At 39.2% G+C, this 13,034-nt stretch overlaps 1 protein-coding gene across 3 annotated transcripts in view; it reads right to left on the reverse strand.

Moving 5' to 3' along the window:
• Positions 1–13,034, reverse strand: part of RELCH (RAB11 binding and LisH domain, coiled-coil and HEAT repeat containing) — an 82,853-nt gene that overhangs the window by 35,473 nt on the left and 34,346 nt on the right. For 2 of the 3 annotated variants that reach the window (XM_071553521.1, XM_071553517.1), the window contains exon 10: positions 12,688–12,783. In XM_071553521.1, coding sequence (XP_071409622.1) covers positions 12,688–12,783 — 96 coding nt within the window. Of the gene's footprint in view, positions 1–6,829; positions 6,908–12,687; positions 12,784–13,034 lie in introns of those variants that run through there. The other variant, XM_071553520.1, reaches the window with a different exon arrangement.

Raw genomic sequence — 13,034 nt, forward strand, 5'->3', positions numbered from 1 at the left:
AAAATATTAACTGAGAGAAAATACAAGGCTGTTGTCCTAGTTCAGCAGGTGGGACCAGTTTATCACTGTGTGGGTGTGACCAAAGCTGTGTATTCTACACCCTCTATTCAGTTCCCATGAACTGTTAATAATGTACCATTTGCAGCAGCTGCCCAGGGCACACCTGACCCCTCAGGCTGTGAGCTGGGTGTGAAAGACACCTGTGAGATAAGAGCTGTGATAACTCCCTTCCAGCAAGTTGTTAGCACCTCCACACCCAGCCTGAAGTGTCATGTCTGCTAATGACATGATTCACCCCATGATTCACAGAGTGAGATCACTCATTGTGTAACTCCCCACCCTGGCGGAGGTACTGGGCGGTCCCACCTGGACCTGAGGGGATATAATCTTGAGGTGTTTGGGACTTGGGAGACCATTTGTCGGATCCAGAGGAGGACCAGAACCTTGACAGGACTGCGACTGTCATCTGCACCAAGAGGTTTCTCACTTCTTTTTACTTTGGACTTCGGAGAATCATGTGGGGCTCAGCACAGGGGCAAACAAACCCCATTGTGTTTGTGCCCTAGGGGGCTGGGTTGTACTTTTGGGTTTTGTGGGTTAAAATCAATTTCTCTTTGTATCATTGCATTTATTGTAATTTTATTTTATTAAATTCTAACTCTGACTTATAATCTCTTTTGTGTTGGGTTCATTTCTCCTGCCTGTTTACCTTTAAACCAGCACAGCTGTTCACAATGGTCTAGAGTTCCTCCTTTCTAAATATGTCTTCAAAGCTCGTGGTGTTCATTCCCAGAAAAAAGAAATGTTTCTAAAACTTGGTCTGGAAGTCCCTTTATTTGATCTTGTTGATGCCAGCCTTTATTCCAACTGAATATGGAAGCCAGAGCTTCTAGGTGGTTTAATATTTTAGCAACAGAAACATCAGACTGAAGTCAGGGGAAAAGAATAAGACAAACTAGGTGTCTGCAAAAAAACCCTTAAATAGGGACAAGTAATCTGGATACTTCCTTGCACACATGGTGTGTATTTTTGAGCCATTCTCAGCAGAAAGGCTTTCCATGATAAGCTACGAAACAAGCAGGTGACAGTGGGAAACACATCTAATGCTACTATGAGAGATTATATAAAACCTGGAAAAATCTATGGTTATTTGTAATACCTTGTCAAGGGGGTGCCAAGTTCTTCTTACAGACATTCTAAGTGACCTAATCACGATGTTCTCAAGAGTAAGCCTGTGAAACAAGGTGGATGTGTGGAAATACCAGTAACGACACTCTTACAGCACAACTTGTATTTTTCTAAACAGCAAGTGATAAGTTTAAGTTAAACATAAAACAATATTCTGATTCAGAGCAGTGTCTGACAAACTTTTTTTCAATTGACAAGAATTCTACTCAGTGTGCTATTTTCTGCCCCTGAAGATGAGCAAGACACAAACCTATTTTAACATTATGTGATTCTGGAACATATTTTGGCTATATTGAACTCAATACTGGTACAGATTAGGGATTTTATGATAGAGGAACGAATGTGGAAATATCCTACCCCAATTGCTTAAAAAAATCTAAAAGGACAGAAAAAGAAATGAGAAATAAATTTGAACAATTTGGACATTTCTATTTCTTAATACTTCTAAGTGAGCCAGTTTTGGGTGTTGATTTTAAATAAGGCTAGCACAATGCAAAATAACATGAACTGAAAACCTGCATTAAAAAAACCTGACAAATTTCATCACATGAAGAACTAAATTTGCTTCATCTGAAACATTCTTTCTGTGCAGAACTTGCATGTTAGAAATTTTTTTTTTGATACTCAACATTCAGTTTTTGCCTATTTAAAGTTCTGAAAAGTCAGGGCGGCTAACCTATTTAATTTTTGGGGTTTTTTGTACTTCATGGATTTTTTTTCTCCTGCACATGCTGCTTTAATTCAAAAGGATTTGAAATAATAATACAAAAATAACACACCCCGCCATCACACTACTTTTAAGCTAAGGTCTTTTAAGGAGGAAATCAGACTGCAATTTGCAGATGCCCAACAAAAGTGCTAACTTCACCATAAAGTTAATTGAAAAAACTTTAAACCTAAGAACCCTCTGTAGCTTTAGTGAGATCTAACTTTCTGAAATCTACCCTAAATTCTCACTGCCCAACTGCTCTTGCAAGTATTTTTAAGCACTCCTGGGAAAAACTGTGGGGAACAGGTTAATTTATTAAAGGATTGTTGCATGTCACGTGTGTACAGAGTTGCAACAGGGAACAAAGAACAGTCTCTGCCAGGTCGTGACCACGCCGCCGACCATACTGCAAGGCATAAACAGAACTACCTCAGGAGAAGACACTAACTGCGCATGCTCTCCAGACAGACCTGGTGCTGTTTGGTGGGAAAGGGATACATGATTATGCTAATGTAACTGGAAGTAGGTGAGGTTATAAATATGCCTGTTCTTCCTTAATAAATCAGACACTCACCATTGACTTGTCTACATCAGTACCACAGATAGTGCCCCGAATCGGGACTTAAAAGAAGGGATATCGGAACCAGAAGCAAAGCCTTGCTAGGATATCCAACTGGTGGTAGCCTCAGTTGAACCAAGGAAGGAGTGATCCCTCAAAGCAACCACGTGCTCATCGGCACCTCTTGAACAACAAAAAAGGATTGCAAGGAACAGAGAAAAAAAGAAGAAAAATTCAATCAAGAGGTGAGAGGCTGAGATGGGGGCAGGTATTTCCCAAGAAAAAAGACTAACTGCCTAAGCTTTATGCTGCTTGTTAAACAGAAGAGACAGTTCAAAGACTAAATAGTGCTTCCGGAATGGATTGACAAAAATACCCTGGGGTTTCTGTGGGACAGAACCTCTCAAAAAATTGGAAAAGAACTTTATGAAAGAGTGGGGTATGGGGATATACAAATGTTTAAACATCTAGCTGTGCGTAGGGAAATAAGAAGCGTGCTAAAAGCAGCGCAGGGGAGACACCACTCTCTGTGGCTGCAAATACCACTCCCCTTGCTTCCTCTGGAGCCCCCCCCCACCCGAGACAGAGGGTGAATACTCATGTGTGGGAGAGCCCTTGGGATGGAGGGATGAGGGGTAGTTGGAGGGACATTGTGTGCCGCATGCTGTGGCATCATCTTGTGCTCACCATGTGGCTGCTGAGGAGCGGTCATTTTATGCCAGTCATGTGATGGCTGCAGAGGCTCCACTAATGCCGCCGCCATGTTCAGTTGTGCCCCAGCCTGAGGACTTCTATGGGGAATGCAATGATCTGGTAGACGAGGAGTTTTTGGGGGCACAAGGGGTTGGATGTTTCTCCTCCAGTTGATGAAAAAGGGTCATGCAGTGGTGCTGTTTGGGGCAAATGGGAGAAATGTAGGGAGGAGGTGTTATGCGACACTTATTGGAAAGTGGTTAATGCATGCCCTGTTATCTACTGGTCTCAGCAACCCCTTCAGTTTCAAAGTTTATCCTATGACATTATGAAGGAGGTTAGACAGCGTTAAAGAAAGTGGAATTTCATCGCCCCATATGTTTGCGATTTTAGAGGCATTAAGTAGTTCATATGCGTTTACTCCCCATGATTGGAAATCCCTATTAAAAACAGTTTTGTCAAATACGCAATACAGCATTTGGCTATCAGATTTTAGAGAGAATTGTATGGCTTATGTTGCTGATAATCGGCAAGCAGGGATAACGTGTGCTCAGCTAGGAGGGCAAGAGGCATATGTGATGGATCATCCTGAGGAGATTTGTGACATGATAAGGAAGCTTGTGTTGTGGGCAAGTTGGAAGCTCCCAGGTAAGGATGCTGATGCAAGCTTGTTGTTTCATAAGGTTTTGCAGGGGCCTATGGAACTGTTTGCTGTTTTTAGACCAGTTGCAGGCTTCTTTAGGAAGACAGATAGAAAATGAAGATGCAGGGGAGTTGCTTTTTAGGCAGCTAGCCTATGAGAATGCAAATAATGACTGTTGGCAAGGCTTGTAGACCATTCCTAAACGGGAAACATGTACTATTGCTGAGATGGTGCGGGCTTGCCAGAACATGGGCTCTATTGACCACCACATGGCTTCACTAGCCACAGCACTGGCTGCCCAGTTGCATGCTTCTGCAGATAGAAAGATAAAGGATGGGTGTTTTCAGTGCAGGGTGGCTGATCATCTTAAAAAATACTGTCCTAGAAGGTCGCCTCTGTCGACCTGCCCCCAGTGTAGGAGGGGCAAGCACTGGACTCGCGATTGTAGATCCCAATTCAACCACAAGAGAGAACCCATATCTCAGGGAAACTGGAAACAGGGGGCAGAACTGCGTGCCCCTGCCAATCAAGGAGATACTGTTCAAGGCAATTGCCTGTGACCTACTTGCAGCCACCACCGGCAGTACTGGTCTGGACCAGGCCTCCAGCCCATCTGTGACAGTAACATCTACCACGGCACCCCTAATACCCACTGGGGTCTGGGTGTCACTGAGGACTGCATTGCATGCCCTCCTTAACTGGTTGTTCTTCCACCACAGACATGGGTTTGTTCGTCTTGCTCAGAGTAATTGACTCCAACTGTAACAGTGAAATTCAGATTATGCCTTGGATGCCAGTGACATGTTGCTATGTCACCAAGGGTCAGAGGCTTGTCCAGTTAATTCCATTTTACAGTGCTTCTGGAGGCAGAAAGTGGAGAAGGTTGTGTGGCCTTTGGGAGCACAGGTGAACCACAAATGTTTTGAGCAAAAATGATTTTGACATCCCAGCCAATGATGATATGCTGTATTGATGGCCATAAATTTGAAGGCTTGGTGGACACTGGTTCCAGTGTGTCCCTAATTAAAGCACAGAGTGGCCTTTGGACTGGCTTACAGTATTCTCTGCGCTGACTATTGTGGGGGTGGTGAAACACAAAGGCTGAGACAGAGCTCACATCTGTGTACTGTATTGGGACCACAGGGGGCAAACTGCTGGGATTGCTCCCTTTATAGGCCCAATACCATGTATCCTGTGGGGACGGCATGTCTTGAGACAGTTTGGTACAGTCATTCAAATCGTGTCAGGGAAAACCCAAGTTTTTTCATAGTGGTCATTGGTCAGTTGTTCCAGAGACCTACAAAGCTGCAATGGAGAACAGATGACCTGGTGTGGGTGGATCAATAGCTCCTAAAAAGGGAACAGCACAAACTATTGCAAAACCTGGTACAAGAACAGTTAAATGTGGGGCACATAGTACCAACCTCTAGTCCCTGCAATAGCCCTGTGTTCTGCATACCCCAAAAGCATGGCAAATGGCATATGCTCCAGGACCTCAGAGCAGTTAATACAGACACTGAGCCTATTGGGTGCACTACAGGTGGGACTCACTTCACCTGCTATGCTGCCTGCCAGCTGGCCCCTCATAGTGATTGACTTGAAGTACTGTTTCTTCACCATCTTTCTACACCCTGATGATGCAAACCGTTTTGCCCTCTCCATCCCGAGTTTAAATTATGCTTGAGCCTCTGTGAAGGTATCACTGGACTGTCTTGCCACAAGGTATATGCAACCCAATGATTCACCAAAACATAGAAGCAAATGCCATACAAACCATTTGAAGACTCCATCCTTCTGCTACTATGTATCACTATATGAATGACATTTTAGTGATTGCTGCCCTCAAGACAGACTTGCAAACAATAGTAGGTGCTCTAACAAAATCTATCCAAGAAGCAGGTTTACAGATTGCACCAGAGAAGGTTCAGTGAACTCAGCCCAGGACATACCTCAGATGGCAGATTATCCAACAAGAGATTACACCACAACCTCTGATGCTTACAGACACTATGACACTCAATGACTTACAGCGGTTGCTAGGAGCCTTAAACTGGCTTCGGCCAATTTCAGGCATCTCTACTAAGCAACCACACCCCTTATTTGAGCTGTTAAAGGGTGATCCAGCTTTGCCTTCTAACAGCTTTCTTACTAAAGAGGCAAAGCAGTCCCTGAAGTTGTGTTCTCAGGCTATCAAAAATAGACAGGGCTGATGATGACATTTTGATCTGCACATTTACCTAGCCCAAGTAACAAGCAAATTTTAGCCATCTGCAGTTTTCTTCAATGGGATCAATCAAACTACTCATAATAAGGTTATTTTGCAGTCCCAATTTGTATTGTTCTGTTCACAGAGTATAGTATGGTTTCTTATTATTTAAATAAAGAAGGGGTATGTGGGGAACAGGTTAATTTATTAAAGGATTGTTGCATGTCACGTGTGTATGCACTTGTGACAGAGAACAAATAACGGACCTAACAAATAACACTGCAATCATATTGAACAGGTGGAAATGGAACTACTTTGGGAGAAGACACTAACCATGCATGCTCACTAGACAGACCTAGGGCTGATTGGTGGGAAAGGGACACGTGATTATGCTAACGTAACTGGAAGCAGGTGAGGTAATAAAATACGCCTGCTCTTCTTTAATAAATCAGATTTCTTGCTCAGCACTACCACAATAAACTTCTCGTTTAAAAAAAAAGAAAAGGGACAGTTATAACATTTTTGTTTCATCTGCTGAAATCATCACATTGACTTGACTTTCTTATTATGTTTGACTACCCACTCAAAAATCTTGGCTGCTCCCTCAGAACTACTGCTGTATTTCAAAACAGTGTCATGAGCTGCTTTTTTTGGGGGAAGGGTTTTGTTATTGTATTTAAGGAAGTTAAAGTTGTCTTTTGCCAGCTGAGTCTGCACAAAAGTTAAAAAACACCTCAGAATACTCACCTAGAAACTACTACCTTGTGTCTGAAAGGCTAATGAGTAACCTGATACCATTGACATGGGGCAGATACAAGGCTGGTTCTTTACCTTGTAGAAAGCTGGTTATGATAGCTGATGGAATAGCTGTATTTTCTTGTCCATTGGTCACATTCTTTCACGCATACTATGGAAGAGAGTGTTCTCTGCATTGGTGAATCAGTGCTTCTACAGTTCCTTCTATTAAGGGGAGTGGAGAAACAGTAAAAAGTCTTGAACAGTGTTTTCTGTACTCCCTATAGACCTAATGGACTGGAAGGTAAAACTGAAAGTAAAGGGGACTTCCTATTGGACAAGAAGAACAAAACTGCTCTCACAGATGGACAAAAACGATCAAGTGAAGTCTCTCAGACTTAAAAGGGGCAGATGCTTCTTAGGATATGCAGGATGATTAAGAACAAAAACCAGCCTATAGCTCAGTTTGAGCTCATTCCTTTTGGTTGCTAAGGGTCATGCATTAGACATAGATGTGTTTAACAAAACTCAGACTTCTCATTCTCAAAACCAGCAGAGAATTTCTATATAAAGTAGTAGTTTTCCAATAAGACACAAGGATAACAGCATTTGGCTGTTTAAATTCAAGAGGAGAGTTCACAACATGGTTATGGAGACTATATAATTATTAATAATCAAGGAGGGGGCTTCCAGTGCTTTTTGAAACACTCTGCTTTCCTTAGGAATACCACTAGTGTTACAGTCATAAAGCAAAAACATAAGTTTCAAAAAATCCCAGTAACTCTCCCTGTATTTTATTTGTGATCCTTCATAAACACTCTGTTCATCCCCAAGTCCCTCTTTTCACTTTTGTCTCTGAGTTTTCCAAACTCATGTTGGTAGTTCATATTAGTGTTAATCAACAGGATTGACGAGTGACTTCAGCGACTATACCACGAAAAGTGGTACCAGAACTTCAGCACTGTTTTCTCATTAGATTCCAAGCAGCCTAACATTGGAACACTGTCAGTTCTTGCAACTTGACAAAATACACCATCATGTGTCAAAGGGCTCATCTCTACTACTGCAAAGATGAGTTCATATCTGAGGCACTTTATATCTGTGAGCTACCCATATGTAGAACAGAGAGGAAAAAGTTATTTTGTTTTTACTGTGAGATAACCTGATGATGACAGCTAGGTTCTGCGAACGAAGATTTGGGAAGGGCTCTACCCACGTGGGTGTGTCCTTTGAGCCTGTGGATTTTTTTTAGGTGAGGCACAGCATGCACAGAACAGGTCCCACTCTAACTCCTAAGGTTCATCTGCCACAACTGAGCGAGCTTGGATGGTGACAGTGAAGTCCTCAGGACTAGAACCTACAGCCCCTGGTATTCCCAGGAAGTCTCCCATCCAAGTACTAACCATGCCTGACCCTGCTTAGCTTCCAAGATCTGATGGGATCAAGCCTCAGGATGGCACTTAACTGCCTTCTTGTGAGTTAACCTACAAACAGGTGAATGACAGACCAGGGATTAACGTATGGCAAAGCAGAACTGAAGTGACCCGTCTCTCTGTTCTGCTTCTGTGTAACTGTTCACACAGGTCTCCCCAAGGAAAAACTCACATTTTTCTCACCATAGCATTTCTGGACTTCTTCCTATTGTAAAAGAACATGTTCTGTTATCTTTGAAGAGGATTCACTATTTGAATTGATTAGACTTCTCAATAAAGGCAACATTTATGTGGGCATATTGAGTAGTTCTTCATTATGGATTAAAAAAGGTGGCTTTTGATTAGTAATTATTATCACCTAAATTTATCCAAGACAGTTCCTCCCACATACTAAAAATATTAAAGCAAAACATTAAAGTCTGGGGGATTTTTGAAGTGCATCATATAGTGAGCATCTTAAAATGTAGCAAGAAATTTTCTGTCCATGTTGTTTTCATCCATGTTTTTTGCTAAGTATTCCAACAAGTCTTCCAAATCTTATTTCCACTCACTAATTACTGTCTTCTTGTTGTAGTGTTCCGTAGCAAAATAATTATCTTAAAGAAGAAATTTAATTAGGTTAAGTGTCAAGACTGCTTACTTCAGTAGGTTAAAATAAAAGTATTTTTATTATTTCAAATATTTATGTAATAATATTGCAAATGGGTGACAATACATAAACATTATGATCGATTCTGTTAATGTCTTCCTTTAATAGTCAATGTTTATATTGTAAAAAAATGCTATGTAACTTAGCCTCTGACAAAGGGCAAATAAAGTAAAATAATCTTATCAGCCACAACTGAAATAGCTACAGGTACTAACAGACTACTGCTATGGACTCTCATGCAAGAACATATTTCATGTTCAGAATTCCTTCTTTCAGTTTTAAAATAAAATAATATTAAATTATAGGACTAATGCATGACTCAGAACTTTGTGCTATTAATATTTAAATCACAACTCTAATTACCTTTCATGAGATTAGACTATTATTCCTCGATCCAAATTAAGCCTATCATAGATCCCAAAAAGATGCTTTTACATAAGAATCAATGCAGGTATGGGTATGAAAAAAGTTAAACTTCTTTGTCTGTATCTACTGTTTATGTGGAAACCTGCATATAAAAGTTTGTGTTACAACTAGGAACAATCAGGAATTTGATTCATAGACATCAAATTAACTCCTTATATCCACGAATTATGTTAGGTTTAACAACACAGTGTTGAAAGACAGCTTTCAGACTAGAGATGAAAAGGATACTCTACGAGACAGGTATTTCATTCTAAGAAAACTACACCAGCCCCTCATATCCAAGAGAAGGGAATTAAAGGCTTAACTGGTTTTTAATTTATGTCTTATGTTAGTGGGATGCCCCATCTCCAGAACAAAAAAAGCCCTGCAAACCAAAACCAATACCCCATGTAAGACAGAAAAGGACCAGCAAACAGGCCGTGGTCAACACTACTCCTGCTTTTCAGACACATGGTCTATAGAAGCCTATCACAATCTAATTTTTTAAGAGTAAAAGATAGCAATGTAATTGTTTATTTAAATTTCTGTATTCTCCCATATTCTCTGAAATAGAGACAGTCATTTAGAAGATACTGATGGCTGGCAATTTTCATGGCCAGGACTAACACTGGAGGGATGTAAATAATTAAAAGAAGTGTTCCTTGATTAAGAACAAGAGTAACAAAATACTAAGCCAATAAGGTCTTTGGCTCAAACTCCATTAAAAGACTACATACTGTAGAGTGTGGAAGTTGTACATACAAACAGGATTACTTCTTTTTTCTGACAAAAACCCACTGACTTCTACATCTTATAAAGGGTATGAAATAGTATCGCACTGATTAGTTATCATAACAATTTTAAAAGTAATTTTTATGGTACACCTCGTCACAAATTTTGGTGGCTGACTTTGGATTTTTTTTTACATCTTAAATGAATTTTACTTTTAAGGGGTATAAAACAATTGAGAAAGCAGATTCCAATGTAGATCAATTTTTATGAACTCAAGCTACTCCTTTGCAAGAAGTGTTACCACACACTGCATACCCAGCCAACAGGTTTTTCTTTTTTAAGAATTCAGTTTTAGCATTTTGTTACTGTTCATTCCAATTACTATTTGTATTGCAGCACCTCTTTTGTTTGTGAGTGCATTCACATACAAATGTAAATATTGACATATATGTTTTCAGGGAGTTGAGATAACCTAGACACTTCAGATAAAAACAAAATAAATTTCTATGTTGTTACATGGAATTTTAATGTTTATGAATTCCTTTCAGGCAATTATCCTATGTTAAGCATTATTGATTTTACTCAGTTGAGCTGTTTTTCTAGAAACAGCTAAAATGATCCCCTCAGCCACCCTATTCAATACTGTGTCTTTCTTTTCTTTCTTACCTTCCATTGAAACTTAAACCACAGACATCAAAGAACAATTGAAGCTGCACCATTACACAAAAATAAATAATTTCAGAAACATGTCACCTGTAATATTTACTGGAACACGTTACCAAGTTAGGCAGGCTGTTAGTGTCCTTAAGATGGTGAAAAACATAGCAAAAATGGCTTCTGAATCTCTCCTAAAGGACAATAACTACTGAGAGATTGGCAACTTCAGTAAACTCAGTTTTTCCAAATTGAAGATGCATAACACGTAATTTTCAGCTTCAGATTTTGCAACCAATTTCAACATGATGGATGCTTAAAGAACAAAGGTTTTACAGGGAGTTATCCAAAAATTATGTTTAACACTCACACTTAACACACTGACCATTTAAGATCTTAAATACTACCACTCATCTTTTCAGAGCAGACTGGCATTATAATCTGAGCTCATTACACATCTTTCTCAAATTAGTGATCTTTATTTTTACATCACTTCTCTTTAACCTTGTGTAAAACTCTCAACATTGTTTTTAGACAAGAGTCAAAGTTGGATCTTGTGGAAGAGAGCCAAGTTCTTAGGTTAGCTTTTCATGATATTGATATTAATAAATACTAACAGATAGCCTACCCAATTTTTCCTTCAGATTCCATGACTACATCTGAAAGAACATTACAATAGTTATAGCAACGTGTGGCTGGTATCTAGAAAAAGGGCTTTTTACAGCAAATTTCAATTCTTGAAACATTAAGCATCCTGTGCAATCCAGTCACCCAATTCTCACTTGTGGCTTTTTCAAGTAAACAAACAGGCAACTCATTTAAGGCAAAAATATATGTAACTTCAACTGTAAAACAAAATTAGTAAGAAATAGGCTAAAAGGTCACAAAAATACTAAATGCATTACATAGACCATGCTACAAGCTGTGAATAAAAGCCAAAATACCACTTCCTGCCAAGCAGAAGGAAGGAAAGGAATATGTAAGAAAGCAGAAATTAAGCACTGATCCATGATCATTCACAGAATTATTCTGAAAGATTATTAACAGAACCATTTCCAGAGCATTCAGTTAACATCCCCATTCCCTCAGGAAAAAAAAGGGCTGTTATGAGCTTTCAAAACATGGCACATATTTCAAGTTCACTACATTAACTGCTGATAATTACTTGTATGGTACAAAATTCTAGATTACAGGATCAGTACAAATTTCTCGAGGATTTTTCAAAGCCTTACAATGAATTTATGCAAAACACACTACTAAGTCTACTATACTGTAGGTCCTGTCAACAAGAACTAAAACTTGCTCAACAAGCTATGGATATGTCAAACCCTTTATTTCAGCACCAACTATAAGGCCATCAAGTTTTTGTTTCATGTGTTTTCGTCTTTTTTTTGTTTGTTTTTAAACACTGGGTAATGTGCAATACTTACAACAAAGCACATAAAACCAGAAATTTTTTCTCCTTTTCAATCACAGTCTTCCTTTGCTATGCTATGTAAGAATGACTATGCAAAACACCATCTTTACTTACATTCAAAATACACATTACATTTTCATAAATTACTTAATTTCATTTTAAAGTTAAGGAAAACATATAAGCGACATTTTGAAAAAATGAGCAAAGGGCTATTTTTGAGGAATCTTATCTTGGTTGATACATGGAGCTTCTAGAACAAGACATTAAAATAATTTATTTGTTCAAGTACATAGTGCTGCAAAAGAACCTAACATTAATCCTCATTAAAACTAATAGACCAAATAAACCAAATGTAATGGTTGAACTTATAGCCTCTGCTCTTTATAACGTGTATTATAACATTTGTGCTACCACAAAAAGATGGACCTACAGTAACAGTCTTGCTGAATGCTAATAGGAGCCTTAAGTAAAAGAACTAATAGGATACCATACAGGTTTACTGCACTTACCTGACAGAGGTGTAAAACCATTTTCTAGGAGCAGAGATGCATGCACAAAAGTAAGAACATGATTGCAAGTAACAGACTTCCATGAAAGTAGACACAACGTCTTCAAAAGAAAACTTCCTGATAAATACTAAAAATAAAATTTCAGCATTCCTCACCTCTCGCTTTGCAAGCAGCACATTAGGAACAATATGAGGCAGGCAGCGTCCCAACATTAACATGACACTTTTTTCACTGTCTGCAATCCGAGATACCTAGAAAACCAAGTTGCTTGTTTGCTTTTTTTAAAAGAAGAACAGGAACAGAAAAATATACTTTCAGAGGAATAAAGGTTGCAGCAGGCTGATTACTTACCAAAAAAATATTTAAATTACTCTCACACATTAAGCTGTAAGTTTTTAATCTGTCAGTAACTTCAAAAGCATGAATCCACTTCTAGAGAGTCAAAACTTCCCAGTAATTACATATCTATCACCAGGTTTCATATAAGGCAAATTCTGAAAGC

The sequence above is a fragment of the Pithys albifrons genome, chromosome 4, assembly GCF_047495875.1.
Source record: "Pithys albifrons albifrons isolate INPA30051 chromosome 4, PitAlb_v1, whole genome shotgun sequence".
Lineage (NCBI taxonomy): Eukaryota > Metazoa > Chordata > Aves > Passeriformes > Thamnophilidae > Pithys > Pithys albifrons.